General features: G+C 48.9%; 1 protein-coding gene across 3 annotated transcripts in view; it reads right to left on the bottom strand.

The window, feature by feature from the left end:
• Positions 1 to 14,246, bottom strand: part of NF2 (NF2, moesin-ezrin-radixin like (MERLIN) tumor suppressor) — a 71,535-nt gene extending 57,289 nt beyond the window's left edge. For all 3 annotated transcript variants that reach the window (XM_054712471.1, XM_054712472.1, XM_054712473.1), the window contains exon 1: positions 13,656 to 14,246. In XM_054712471.1, the coding sequence (XP_054568446.1) occupies positions 13,656 to 13,769 (114 nt within the window). In that variant the 5' untranslated portion in view covers positions 13,770 to 14,246. The remainder of the gene's footprint in view (positions 1 to 13,655) is intronic.
• Positions 14,247 to 14,671: the final 425 nt, after the last annotated feature.

The following is a 14,671-nucleotide window of genomic DNA, read 5'->3' as shown; positions in this document are numbered from 1 at the left end:
ACAATCGAAAGAGTTATTACAAATGATTTTGCGCTGCACAGTCAGTGAATAATGAGTTCCATTAAAGTATTATTTCATCAAAGGAGATTAAAAATGTGCTGCAATGCAGGTAATAAAACCAGCACTCCCCAACTCAATGTGGTATCGCCATACACAGAAACAGGTTCGTGTGGCTTATGAGCTCACACTACAGATCGATCGATCGTGCTGTTTCCTATTGCAATGAAAGGAGACACCACTCCCAATTAGCCATTATTTCTCTACATGAGGGAAAAGGGGACCCTCCAAGTAGAAACAGGATTTTAGCAAAAAAAAAAAAAAAAAGAAGAAGAAAGAAATTCATTTCTCTGGTCTACCAATCACAGCACCCTATGTCACTCATCTAAATCTGAGCAAAATCTCATAAACCTAGAGCCTCCTCTTTGCAAAAAAAAAAAAAAAAAAAATCCCATCTCCACTCTCTTGTCCTGTCAATTTCTGTCATAATCAACCATAGCAAGTAATTTCCCTGTCCCAGCCCTCCAATCGTCTCTGTTAGGATGCGAAATCTATGTACATGATTGGTTTCAAGACCTTCCACCTTGAAATTACTTCCTCCCTCTTTCAACCAATGCCCCGGGCCTTGTGACACCCCAGCCTGTGCCCCCCCCCCCACGTCAGCAAAACGAGGCGCTTCCATTTCTCCGTAACCGGACCTTTCTGAGATCCATTCATCTCATCGCCGTCCTCCTGCCCACAAACAACACCGGGCACGTGAGTCGGGATGGACAGAAAAACAGGTGTGTCTGCCTTTCCCCACGCTTCCCGTCCGGCCCCCGGTTCTGCACGGCGCACACGCCTCGAGAGCAAGGGCTACGTCGCGTCTCCTAGAACCCGAGCAAGCGCCGGGTCACCTGAGGCCGCGCCAGGCGTGCCTGCGGGAGGGCGGCTGACGATGTTGATGATCATGATGATCATGATGATGACACACCTCGATGAGGCTCCTGAGTAGAACAGCCTTCTGAGGAAGGACGGCAGCGAAGCCAGGATTTAGGATGCTCCTTATTAAAACGGTGATTGCATAACTGGGCCTTAAGATATATCTTTTCCCCCTTGGGTGACACAGACTGATTTTCCTCTCTCTAAAACATACCTTGGCAAGGAATTCTCCCTCTCTAAGAACCAACGAGAAAAATGTCCACAGAGCAAGAGAATCACAGCACGTTGGGAAGTCACAAACGAGGGGTTTTAAACTCTGATAAGTCTTTCAAAAGAAAATGTATTACAGTTTCTTGGGGGGGGTGTGTGGTGGGGGGGGTTATGTCTGCAGCTCCTGGCATGTTTCCTGCTGGAAAAGAGAGAGGGTACGGCAGCCGCAGTGAACCCAGAGAGGAGATCTGCATGCTGAGCTCCCTCCCTCTGCCACACACAAGCCTACACACTTGGGGGAGCCACGCAGCTCCCCTGGGCCTCAGTGTCCTCGCCTGTCAATCTCTTACGCCCCCTGCAATGCCCGGATTTTATGATGCTATGGAAAAAAAAAAAAAAAAAAAAGATGAGGCCGAAACCGGTTTGGCTCAGTGGATAGAGCGTCGGCCTGCGGACTCAAGGGTCCCAGGTTCGATTCCGGTCAAGGGCATGTACCTTGGTTGCGGGCACATCCCCAGTAGGGGGTGCGCAAGAGGCGGCTGATCGATGTTTCTCTCTCATCGATGTTTCTAACTCTCTATCCCTCTCCCTTCCTCTCTGTAAAAAATCAATAAAATATATTTAAAAAAAAAAAAAAAAAGATGAGGCTTGGCTGGGGGGTTCAGTTGGTGGGAGCATCGTCCTGTAGACCTAAAGGTGGCAGGTGTGACTCCCAGTTAGGGCACATACCTGGGATGCGGGTTTGAGCCCCAGTCAGGGTGCATATGGGAGGCAACCAATTGGTGTGTTTCTCTCACATCAATGTTTCTTTCTCCCCCCCCCCCCCTCTCTCTACTTCTCTCTCTCTGTTTCTCTCTCTCTCTCTCAATCTCTCTCTCTCTCCCTACCCCTCCTCTCTCTACACATATCCTCGGGTGAGGATTTAAAAAGATGAAGAAAAAGAAGCAAAAAAAAAAAATAAAATAAAAAGATGAAGCACTTCAAAAGCGGCTTGACAGATGACAAAGCAAAAAAAGAAACAATACGAGGATGGCGCTATCAAAGCAACAATCCCCCCCAAAGCAAAGAAGACGATTTCTGTCCTCGGAATTGAGCTCGCGACAGGAGGGCAATCGCGGCCTCGTCAAATGGCTATAAAACACCCAGGCCCGCTGCGCTGGGAGAGCCACTTGACCTCCCTGGGCCTCAGCGTCCACAGGCGTCACGTGGTCGGTCAGGGATTAACACCGTCGGAGTCTGTGAGCCCGAGATGGTTTTGGACGCACCATGTAGCACCTTTTTCTGTGGCTGTCATAATTTCCTTTAAGCCTGCGTCACCACCCCATTCGATGTCTCGAAATCGTTTTCCGGGGTGTAAGTGACACTGAACATTTCATCGGCGTGTGCATTCTCCATTTTCTCCCCGTACTGGGGTTCTGCTGTGGCTATCGCGTGCCTTTCTCCAAATAATCAAGAGCCGACGCATGATAATGAACGCTCTAATGTAACAAAAATGATCATTGCAACGCCGCTGCTGAAAAATAAAAGTGTTTTAGCACCAAGTATGCTATAGCTACTCAGCATTTATCAATGATGGCACTGCTTGAAACACTGAGAATCAAAATTCTGCAGAGCTCCAAATAGGAAGTAGGAAATTCAGTGCAGACGCGCAAAGCTAAATTTCACACACCTCATCGTGAGGCAAAATGAGCAGACTATGAAATACAACCCATGATTAAGTATTGTCTGACTAATTAACTCCGCCTGCCCTTCACAAAAATTGTACTTTGTCTTTTAAAGTGCATTCCTTCAGCCCTCAGTGGATAGAGCATCAACCTGCAGACTGAAGGGTCCTGGGTTTGATTCCGGTCAAGGGCACGCGCCCGGGGTTGCGGGCTCAATCCCCAGTGGGGGGCGTGCAAGAGGCAGCTGATCCATGATTCTCTCTCATCACTCAGGTTTCTCTCTCTCTCTCTCCCTCTCCCTTCCTCTCTGAAATCCATAAAAATATATTTTAAAAAATAAATAAAAGTGTATTCCTTCAAAAAAAAAAAAAAAGTTCCCAGTACAACAGGACTGGAACACAATCCTTTCATGCCAATCAGCTCCTGCAGAACCCAGACCTTGGCCCGGAAAGAAATTTTATTTTATTTTATTTTATTTTTAATATATTTTATTGATTTTTTTACAGAGAGAAAGAGAGAGGGATAGAGAGCCAGAAACATCAATGAGAGAGAAACATCGATCAGCTGCCTCTTGCACACCCCCTACTGGGGATGTGCCCGCAACCAAGGTACATGCCCCCGACCGGAATCGAACCTGGGACCCTTGAGTCCGCAGGCCGACGCTCTATCCACTGAGCCAAACCGGTTTCGGCCCGGAAAGAAATTTTAAAGTATTCTGTTCATAGCTTGACCTCTGATTAAGTGTCATGTCATTCATGATAAGGACACTGACTTGAACAACCCTGGCAGGTAGGCGTACGAGTGGGTAGGACCGGTAAGATTTTCCACCGATGGAGGAGAATCACTGCGGGCTGAAGACTTGTTAAGCACATTCATGGGACTGACGGAATCTCAAATCAACAGGAGGAGGGCACCAGATAAAAACACACTGGTTGGTGAATGTAAAACCACAGACCAGGCCAGGTACGTTTCGTGATGACTCGGGCCTTGACGTTTTCTCTGGAAGTCAAAGGATCACCATGACTAAAGCCAGGAGACGGACGAACCTTGGCAGGATGCACGGGAACGCGGTCAGCAGCGGAACTCACCCGCAGAAAGGCTTTGTGAGCTTGCCAAGGCTGGGTCCAAATTTGCCCAAGAAGCAAAGGGGAATTCTGCACCCAATGCCTTTAAGAAACGTTGTGCTCGGACGCCACCTAGTGGTGCCGGAGAGGTTCCTACACTGGGACAAGCACCTTGAGTGGCGGAAGATTGGATTCAAGATTTATTTTCCCCCTGAGTCAGCACTAGTTTGGTAATAACGTTTTACTTGGTTTAAAAAAAAAAAAAAAGGTACTAAAACACGTGGATTTAGAATCTACATTAGACAAAGCACAGGCAGGAGGACAGAAGCCTGGCTAAAAGGATCAGCCGCTCTGAGAAAAGTCAGTTCTGGGTGTTTTTTTTTTTTAAGACCTCAAATGCTGCAACTGAAATTAAAATTAAACAAGCAACGACAATGTGTTTAGACGAGAAAGCAACACCAGCATGAGTAACTGGAGAAGTCAGCAAAAACAAAGAAAAGAGAAAAATGCTCCAAATGACACCTGGGGGGCAAAAGAGTGGAGACCAATTAACGACGGCAGAAATAAGAAAAGAACCCTGTGCTCACAGTGGACCCCAAGCTAAACAGAGATCAATGACGTATCACCTCATAAAAAAAAAATCCTTGAACAGGAATAAGGCGTAAAGTTCATCGTATGTAGACTAATTATAACCCAGAAGGTCTACAATTACAAAGGCTTCCTTCTTCGCTGCTCACCGGCAAAGCGCGACTGCATTCATCCTTCGCCCTTGACTTGATCTGCGGCACCCATGCCACCCACCATGGGGGCACTGCTTACAACCCCCATGGGAGAGCCCAGCAATAAAATAAGGTAGAGTCCATCTTTCTTCTGAAATAAGAAGGAAAGTTTCTCAGTGGCCTCATGTAGACTAGACTACTCTTACTACATATTACCAAGCAACAGAATCACCACCACTGCCCTCCTGGAGTTTACATTCTAGGAGGAAATCGGTTATTTGCCTAAATCTCGGGGCGTCTAAAATTTCACAGCTTTTTTTAAAAAAACATATATTTTTTATTGATTTCAGAGAGGAAGGGAGAGGAAGAGAGAGATAGAAACATCAATGATGAGAGGGAATCATTGACTGGCTGCCTCCTGCACGCCCCCTACTGGGGACCAAGCCCGAAACCTGGGCACGTGCCCTTAACGGGAATCGAACCTGGGACCCTTGAGTCCACAGGCCGAAGTGTATATACTAAGCCAGTGGTCGGCAAACCGCGGCTCGCGAGCCACATGTGGCTCTTTGGCCCCTTGAGCGTGGCTCTTCCACAAAATACCACGGCCTGGGCGAGTCTATGTTGAAGAAGTGGCGTTAGAAGAAGTTTAAGTTTAAAAAATGTGGCTCTCAAAAGAAATTTCAATCGTTGTGCTGTTGATATTTGGCTCTGCTGACTCATGAGTTTGCCGACCACTGCCCTAGCCAGTCTGGCTCAGTGGATAGAGCATCGGCCTGAGGGCTGAAGATCCCAGGTTCAATTCCATTTAAGGGCACCAAAAAAAAAAAAAAAATACCAGCTGTCCTTTCTGTTTTCCCCTCCGGAAAGTTCCTTCTGTCACGGACAACTTCATGCCCACGTGTATGTTGGCGGTCAAACCGATCCTGACCCCACGTGGGTCTGTGAAGACCTTTGGGCTCTCAACCAACACCAGGAGGAGGCTTTACTTCTCAATACGAGATAGCATCAGAATCTCGCACAACTCAATTCGGGAGAAATTTTTCATATTTGGCTCTTCTTCCTGGTAGGTTGAGTTATTAGAGTAAAATTCCAGCCTAGATAAGAAATAACAGAACCGTTTAGCCTCCTGGCAAATTACATTCAGCACCCACTCTCTCAAAATGACAAATATCAGGTCTTTCGAGTGGAAAAATCCTCCAAAGCATTGAGCCAATTGTGCAATGCAGCAAGCAGTGCAAGGAAGAGATTTCCTCCCCTCGCGCCCCCCCCCCCCCCACATCTCTGCAGCAAAAAAAAAAGTTTGAACTTATTAACATAAGGTGACATGATTCGAATGTAAACTACCACTGGTTCTGAAGTTGACTCCCTATTAAAAAAAAAAAAAAGCCACCTACATTTGACCTCGATAAAGCCAAGAATTCCACAAGAACCATCTCTCTTCTTCTTCTTTTCTATTTTTTTCCAAATGCATTAGCACTTTGCTCGGTGAATGTATAACATAATAATAGGGCAGGAGAGTAAGACCGATGGCTTCTCCGAAGCCGAGTTCACTCAGTCATCATCGATCAAACGGCCGTTACTTTCCACGGGACATCTGAACATCATTTACAGCCAGGTAAATTTTCACTGGAGATTTGAGGTTCAATGAGATGCAACCGCTCGACAAATCACAGCATGCCAGGGAACGGGGTGACCTGAGCCTCCTAGGCCAACTCCTGTCCCTTTCTTTCCGCCCAGCGCTACGCATGCCGCCGTCCTCATCACAGCCTGGCGGGGCCAGTGATATTCGTTCCATTTTACTAAGGTGGAAGCTGAGGTCCAGAGATGGAAAGGGATCATAGTATTGCTATTCAGAGAGGCAGAATGTTCAAGTAGATAGTCTGGCCCTGACCGGTTTGGCTCAGTGGATAGAGAGCCTGCGGACTGAAAGGTCCCAGGTTCGATTCCGTCAAGGGCATGTACCTTGGTTGAGGCACATCCCCAGTAGTGGATGTGCAGGAGGCAGCTGAGGCTTTAGGCAGTTTAGCTGGAACTCGAATCCCGGGTCTGTCTTATTTCAAAAAGCCCACGCACTTTCTCCTCGGCTGCAGCATCACTTGAGAGTTGGTTAGCGATGCAGAACCACACGTCTTACCAAGATCCTCAGGTCACTGATGTGCACTTTAAGGCTTGACAGACTATATACTTTATTGTGGTTTTTTTAAAAAATATATCTTATTGATTTTTTACAGAGGAAAGGAGAAGGATAGAGAGTTAGAAGCATCGATGAGAGAGAAACATCAATCAGCTGCCTCCTGCACATCCACTACTGGGGATGTGCCCGCAACCAAGGTACATGCCCTTGACCGGAATCGAACCCGGGACCCTTCAGTCCGCAGGCTGACGCTCTATCCACTGAGCCAAACCGGTTAGGGCCAGACTACATTCTTGAACATTCTGCCTCTCTGAATAGCACCACTATGATCCCTTTCCATAGACCCCCAACGTGGTGGTGGGATTTTTGCTTCCACAGCCATGAGATATTGGTCTCTAGTTTTCTTGTGCTATCTCTGTCCGGTTTTGGTATCGGGGTAATGCCGGCCTCATAAAATGAGCTAAAAAGTGGTCCTTTCTCTTCTATTTTTTTTTTTTGGGGGGGGGAGGGAGTGGGGGGTCATTTGTGAAAATTTGGCATTAATTTTCTTTTATTTTTTAATATTTCTTTATGGATTTCAGAGAGGAAGGGAGAGGGAGAGAGAGATAGAAACATCCATGATGACAGAGAATCATTGACCGGCTGCCTCCTGCACGCCCCCTACTGGGGACCGAGCCCGCAATCTGGGCACGTGCCCTTGGCCGGAATCGAACCTGGGACCCTTCAGTCCACAGGCCGACACTCTATCCACTGAGCCAAACTGGCTAGGGCGGCATTAATTTTCTTGAAATGTTTGACAGATTCAATGGTGAAGCCATCCAGTCCTCTGGATAGAGCCTGGGGTTTTCACCCTGGGGAGCATTTTTATTACTAAGCCACCCTCTTCACTTGCAGTTCTGTTCAGATTGAGCCAATGCTGGTACAGTTGGTGTCTTGAGGAATTTGTCCGTTTCATTTAAGTTGCATAACTATTTGGTACAGAACTGCCATTTTTCTTGTGTGTGTGTGTGTGTGTTTAAGTCTTTTATTTCTCGATTCCTCCTTTACTACTTGCTTTTGCATTAAGTGAATATTTTCTAGTGAAGCATTTAAATTTCTTTAATAAATTTTTCCACTATATTTGTAAAGATTTCTTTTTAGTGGTTACCCTAGGGTTTAACCATATAACCCTGATTTATCAGAATCAGCTTCAGATTTACATTAGCTTAATTCCAGTGATATATAGAAATGTTACTCCCATATAGCTCCATTCCCTCCCACCTTTTTTGTAGTATTGTTACATATATTATATCTGCTAAAGTTACAAGCCTGGCAATGCATTGTTATAATTATTACTTTATCATCCATAGTCATTTCCTTAGCCCATTACAGCTTTGTTCCTACCCACTCCTTTGCACTATTATTGGCAAGTATATTACACATAGATTACATTTCTGTTATAGTCCCAACAGTATATTATATGCATATTTTACATAATTGCTTTTTAAATCAGTTAAGAGGAGAAAAATATGTATTTATACTTTTTTTATAATTATATAATTAGCTTTATTGGTGCTCTTTGTTTTTCTTTTATGTGGATTTAAGTTACTATCTAAGGTCATTGCTTTTAGCCTGAAGAACTTCCTTTAGTATTTAGTAAGGTGAGTCTTTAAGCAACAAATTCTCTCAGTTTTTGAATTATACAGGGAAGTCTTTAGTTCATCTTCACCTTTGAAATGTCCTTCTCATTTATAGCCACCGGTGCTGGATATAGGATTCTCAGTTGATATTTTTTTTTTTCATTGAGCACTTCACATATGTTCTGCTGAGAAGTCAGCTGTTAACCTTATTGGGGTTTCCTTGTAACGGCAAAATCGTTTTCCTCATGTTGCTTTCCAAATGGGCTCGTCTTTGACTTTCAGCGTTTTTACTAGGATGTGTCTGTTTGTGAATCTCTTTCTGCTTATCCAATCCTTGGAGTGAACTGAGCTTCCTCAATGTGCAGGTCATTGTTTATTATAACGGCTACTTTAAAACCTTCTCATTCAATCTGACATCTGGGCACCCTCACAAGCAATTTCTCTTGCTAGCTTTTTCCCACTGCATGGGTCATACTTCCCTGCTCCTTTGCATACCTCGTAATTTTTGTTGGAAACTGGACATTTTAGATAACACATTATATCTTGGGACCGGTGTCCTCCTCTCCAGGGCTTGTTATTTGCTTATTTATTTGTTTAAGAGGCTGGCTGCCTTGTTATAGTGAAATCTTTCCCTCACACAGCGTGGAGGCCGATGCTGCGGCTCCTCGTGGAGGCACATCTTGGGGTATGCCTAAAGGTTTTAGAATCACCCTCGTTCTCTTTCCCTTCTGACACCCAGCTGTTAAAGTCCACTAACTGCGGTATATTGTTCCATTATCCTAGACCAGTGGTCGGCAAACTGCGGCTCGCGAGCCACATGCGGCTCTTTGGCCCCTTGAGTGTGGCTCTTCCACAAAATACCACGGCCTGGGCGAGTCTATGTTGAAGAAGTGGCGTTAGAAGAAGTTAAAGTTTAAAAAATTTGGCTCTCAAAAGAAATTTCAATCGTTGTACTGTTGATATTTGGCTCTGTTGACTAGTGAGTTTGCCGACCACTGTCCTATACTAACTAGTAGCCCTGCACACGAATCCGTGCACTAGTAGCTCTCTGCGGGGCCTGGCCGCTCCGCACCCGCTGCCCAGAGACCTTCCGCAGCCAGGATGGAATGCTTGCCTCGTCACCGCGGCAACAAAGCAAGCATTCCACCAGGCCGCTCACGCTGCCCACTTTCAGTGGCCGCCCCCTCCCCCCCGGGACTGGGGGACTCCGGGGGCGCTGAGAGGACTGGGCGCCACCATCTTGTGGCTATGGGTGCCTCCACATTTCATGACTGAGTGACGGTTAATTTGCATATTACCCTTTTATTAGTTGGGCTAATAAAAGGGCAATATGCAAATTGACCAAACTGTGGACCGGTTGCTATGACGACTGGTCGCTATGACACGCACTGACCACCAAGGGGCAGATGCTCAATGCAGGAGCTGCCCCCTGGTGGTCAGTGCGCTACCTCAGGGGGAGCGCCGCTCAGCCAGAAGCCCGGCTCACGGCTGGTGAGCGGGCTTAGGCCTGCTCCCCGCTGGTAGCGGGCCTAAACCATCAGTCAGACATCCCCTGAGGGTTCCCGGACTGCGAAAGGTGTCGTGCACCGAGCCTCTAGTTTTCAATAATGCTCTGGGACATAACTTGCTCTAGGAAGCAATCCAATCAATGGGTGGCTCTTTTGAGGGAACAGTTTCTGCGATCAGTGTTTGATATTTGTTCTGGCCCCCGGAGGGCTCTTCCTAGCTGTCATATTCCCCAATTCTCTCCTGCAAACTAGCTGGCCAACAGCCTAGGCCAGTGGTCGGCAAACCAAAGCTCACGAGCCACATGCGGCTCTTTGGCCCCTTGAGTGTGGCTCTTCCACAAAATACCACGGCCTGGGCGAGTCTGTTTTGAAGAAGTGGCGTTAGAAGAAGTTTAAGTTTTAAAAATTTGGCTCTCAAAAGAAATTTCAATCGTTGTACTGTTGGTATTTGGCTCTGTTGACTAATGAGTTTGCCGACCACGGGGCTAGGCTATATCTTATCAATCCACAAATACCCTCCCAATTGCCTTTCACCAAGACCTCTATCTACTGTTCTTGAGTTACCCCGAGGCATAAATTTCTCCATACTCTGCTGCAAATGAAGTCACTACCTTGGGAAGAGATTAGAAGCTAAGGGCTTTACCGGGGGGGGGGGACCAAAACTTGAAATCATGTGTTCCCAAAGATATATGCGTCCCTATGTTCACTGCGACATTATTCACGGTGGTCAAGACATGGAAACAACCACAGTGCCCTGCCACAGAGGACTGGATGAAGAAGATGTGTCACGTCTACACAATGGAATGCTACTCAGCCGTAAGGAAGCATGAAAGAGCGCCACTTGCAACAACATTGAGCTAAGTGAAATAAGTCAGAAAGAGCTAAGAACTGTACGATCTCACTCATATGGGGGCTATAAAACTGAAACTTGTGAACACAGACAGCAGGGTGGTGAATGCCAGAGGGAAGGGGGTGGGAGAGAAGGGAGTCCTAATGTATGGAGAGAGGAGACATGACTTTGAGTGGTAGGCACACAGTGCAATATACAGATTTTGTAACATAGAAACCCACACCTGAAACCTATATGTCACATAGAAACCCACACCTGAAACCTATATGTCACATAGAAACCCACACCTGAAACCTATATGTCACACAGAAACCCACACCTGAAACCTATATGTCACATAGAAACCCACACCTGAAACCTATGTGTCACATAGAAACCCACACCTGAAACCTATATGTCACATAGAAACCCACACCTGAAACCTATGTGTCACATAGAAACCCACACCTGAAACCTACATGTCACACAGAAACCCACACCTGAAACCTATATGTAACATAGAAACCCACACCTGAAACCTATATGTAACACAGAAACCCACACCTGAAACCTACATGTCACACAGAAACCCACACCTGAAACCTATATGTAACACAGAAACCCACACCTGAAACCTATATGTAACACAGAAACCCACACCTGAAACCTATATGTCACATAGAAACCCACACCTGAAACCTATATGTAACACAGAAACCCACACCTGAAACCTATATGTAACATAGAAACCCACACCTGAAACCATTCATGTTGACCAATATCACCCCAATAAATTTAATAAATACATTTTTTAAAAAGAAGCTCAGGCCCTAGCCGGTTTGGCTCAGTGGATAGTGTCGACCTGCGGACCAAAGGGTCCCGGGTTCGATTCCCAGTCAAGGGCACATACCTGGGTTGTAGGCTCCTCCCCGGCCTGGGACCTGGTCGGGGCATGTGCAGGAGGCAACCAATCAATGTGTTTCTATCACATCGATATTTCTATCTTTCCCTCTCTCTTCCACTCTCTCTAGAAAAAAAAAAAAAAAAAGCTAAGGATTTTAAAGCTGGCTTCTCCCTCTAGGCAAAATGTCTGAGCCCTTGGCGGAAGTGGGGATGGGGACATACCAGCGTGGGGCCTTCTCCTGGCGGGAAGCACCATCTCACAAGCTGTGTGGGGCACGAGTAAATGGGCCCAGTATTCTCCGCGTGCCACACCCGGGGCACAGCCCCCCTCTCCCATAAGTAGGAGCGGGGTGAAGGAAAGAAGCCCCCTCTTTCCCCTTCACTCACTCCGTCTCAGCAACACGTAGCCGCGGGCAGGATAAGAACGCTGAAGTCCGGCTGCTCCTGGGAAGAAAGCCTCCAGACGAGGCGCCGAGGGGAGAGGGAGCCGGTGTTCGGAGCTGCGGCAGGAGGATCTCTCTCCACCGCGCTGAGCTGGGAGCAGGGAGGGCGGTAGAGGTCTTGGCTCAAATGCCACAAATTCCCACCTCCCTTATGGAATGTTTACGTATTTTTTTAAAGATATATTTTTATTGGTTTCAGAGAGGAAGGGAGAGGAAGAGAGAGATAGACATATCAATTGAGGAGAGAGAATCACTGATCGGCTGCCTCCTGCCTGCTCCACACCTTAGGGATGTGTCCTGACCGGGAATCGAACCGTGACCTCCTGGTTCATAGGTCCACGCTCAACCACTTGAGCCATGCCAGCTGGCTGTTGATGTATTTTTTTTTTTTTTATTGATTTCAGAGAGGAAGGGAGAGGGAGAGAGAGAGATAGAAACATCAATGATGAGAGAGAATCATCGATTGGCTGACTCCTGCATGCCCCCCACTGGGGATCGAGCCTGCAACTCAGGCATGTGCCCTTCACTGGAATCGAACCTGGGACCCTTCAGTCCACAGGTGGACGCTCTACCCACTGAGCCAAACCAGCCAGGGCTGTTGTTGTATATTTTTAATAGGTATTTCTTCACTCGAGGCAGGCCCCTATCACTCCTAGAGGGTTGAAAGTACTTTTTTTTTTTTTTTAATAATTTTGACCAGTTTTACAGAGAACCAGGTCAGTGGAGCTCCTCATGCTGAAAGTCAGCGTTTGTGCTACCAGGGTACAGCTGCAGAGCCGAGTGGTTGCGGCTGAGACCGGATGGCCTGCGAAGCTGGAAATATTTATGATGGGGGCCTTTACAGAAAAAGTTTGCCGAGCCCTGACGTGGGTGGCTGCTGCCCATGCCGCTGGTCCCCAGACCACACTTGGAGTAGCAAGGGCTTCAATTACTTTTGAGAGACAGTAAGTACCCTGTTGGCTAAGCGTTTGCTTCAAGACCCCACTTCACCATTTATTAGGCACATGGTTTGGGGCGCCCCCCCCCCCTCACTGGATTGTTGTGAGAACGAAATGTACGAAAGTCTGCCACTTCGAACGTATTCAACCAATAACTTATCATCATGCAAACTGTATAGGAAATTTAAGTATAAGACATCCTCCCTTTCCTCAAAGAGGTTTTTTTTTCCCTCCCAGAAAATTTAAGTTTTGGAAAAGGGAAACAGGTATAGACTCCCCAATAAGACGAGATGTCTTTTAATCCCCGGGGTGCACAAATGATCTAACGAAGGGAAAACTCTACGGAGCTGGAGCTGGAGCTGACAGGGAACACTAGCATTTGCCACCGCCAATGCTCCCAGCCCCATGGCAGTGACAATGAATGAAAACTTTCAGGAAGCGCTTCCCAACCCCAGGGCCCTATTGGAAAAGACAGCAATGTGTATCCTGGAGACGAGGATTTGGGCCTAGATGGCTCCCTTCCGGTTCTGGCCATCTCTATCTGTGCCCCGACATGATATAAACAGAACCCCTCACGTTTCCACCTCGACTTGACACCCGGGCCGGGGCGCCCGGATCGGTGCCGCCCTATAAGGGGCCCGAGGCGCAGGGATTCCGCCCGGCTCCCACCTCGCCGCAGCCCGTCGAGGCTGCCCGGCCCGCTCACCTCGCAATTGAACTCCATCTCGGCGTCCATGGTGACGATCCGCACGGTGAACGTCTTCGGCTGCTTCCTCTTGAGCGAGCTGAAGCTCATGCGGGAAGCGATGGCCCCGGCCATGGCGCGGGGGCTCCGGCCCGGGACCCTCGCGCCCCAAGGCCTGCGCTCTGGGACGGTTAGCCCCCCTGGAGGAGCCGCACAGGCCTCAGGGCCACCATGGTGGCCGGCCGGCCGGCCCGGGAACTGTCTAGGCGGCGCGGGCCCCCAGCAGCCAGCATGGGCCGCGAGGACCCTTGCCCTGGGAGCGGCAAAGGGCGAGTCGCGGGGCGGGCCCCGGCGGCCGTAAGGGAGGGAACGCGAGCTGGGACCGACGGGGGGGGGGGAACCGGCCCGGCTCTCCGGGACTCGGGTCGGGGGACGCTGAGGTCACCAGGACCCGGCCCCTTAGACGGCGGCGACCCCGATCCCGCGCGCCTCTCCGCGGCTGAGGGAGAGCTCGGGGGCGCGCGGCAGCCGGGCGCGCACGTGCGCGCGTGGCTGTCACCGTCCTCGCTCCGCGCGCGCCCGCGGGAAGCGTCCCCCTCCCCGCAGCCCCGCCGCCAGCTCCCCGCCCCGCCCGCAGGCCCTAGTTCACCGGGCACCACGCAACCTAACCAGCGGCCACCGCTCGGGCGCAGCGATTGGCGCGGGGCTCCCAGGGAGGCAGAACTTTCCCTCTCCGTCCCTCGTCTCCCGAACGGCTCCACCAATTGGGAGTTCCGCTCTCACCGGGGGCCCGGGCTCGGCGTTGACTGGCTGCCGCGTCGGTCGCTCCGAAAGCTTTTGTTAGGAACTCTAGCAAGACTGGTTGAGGCGGCGGATCCCGCCCCGCCTTTCCCGGGAAACCACGTCGTAGAGGCTGGCCCCGGGGCGCGCGCGCGCGGGGATCCTCCCAGGCCCTGGCGGATCCAGCGCGCCCAGGGGGACGCGCCCAGGGGGTCGTGCGTCGGCCCCCCAGCGGAGAAGCCTGTTTGGCATTTTCG

The sequence above is a fragment of the Eptesicus fuscus genome, chromosome 23 (genome assembly GCF_027574615.1).
Source record: "Eptesicus fuscus isolate TK198812 chromosome 23, DD_ASM_mEF_20220401, whole genome shotgun sequence".
NCBI classification, from domain to species: domain Eukaryota; kingdom Metazoa; phylum Chordata; class Mammalia; order Chiroptera; family Vespertilionidae; genus Eptesicus; species Eptesicus fuscus.
Note: the sequence above shows the minus strand (reverse complement) of the source record. Positions and strands in the feature narration are given on the sequence as shown.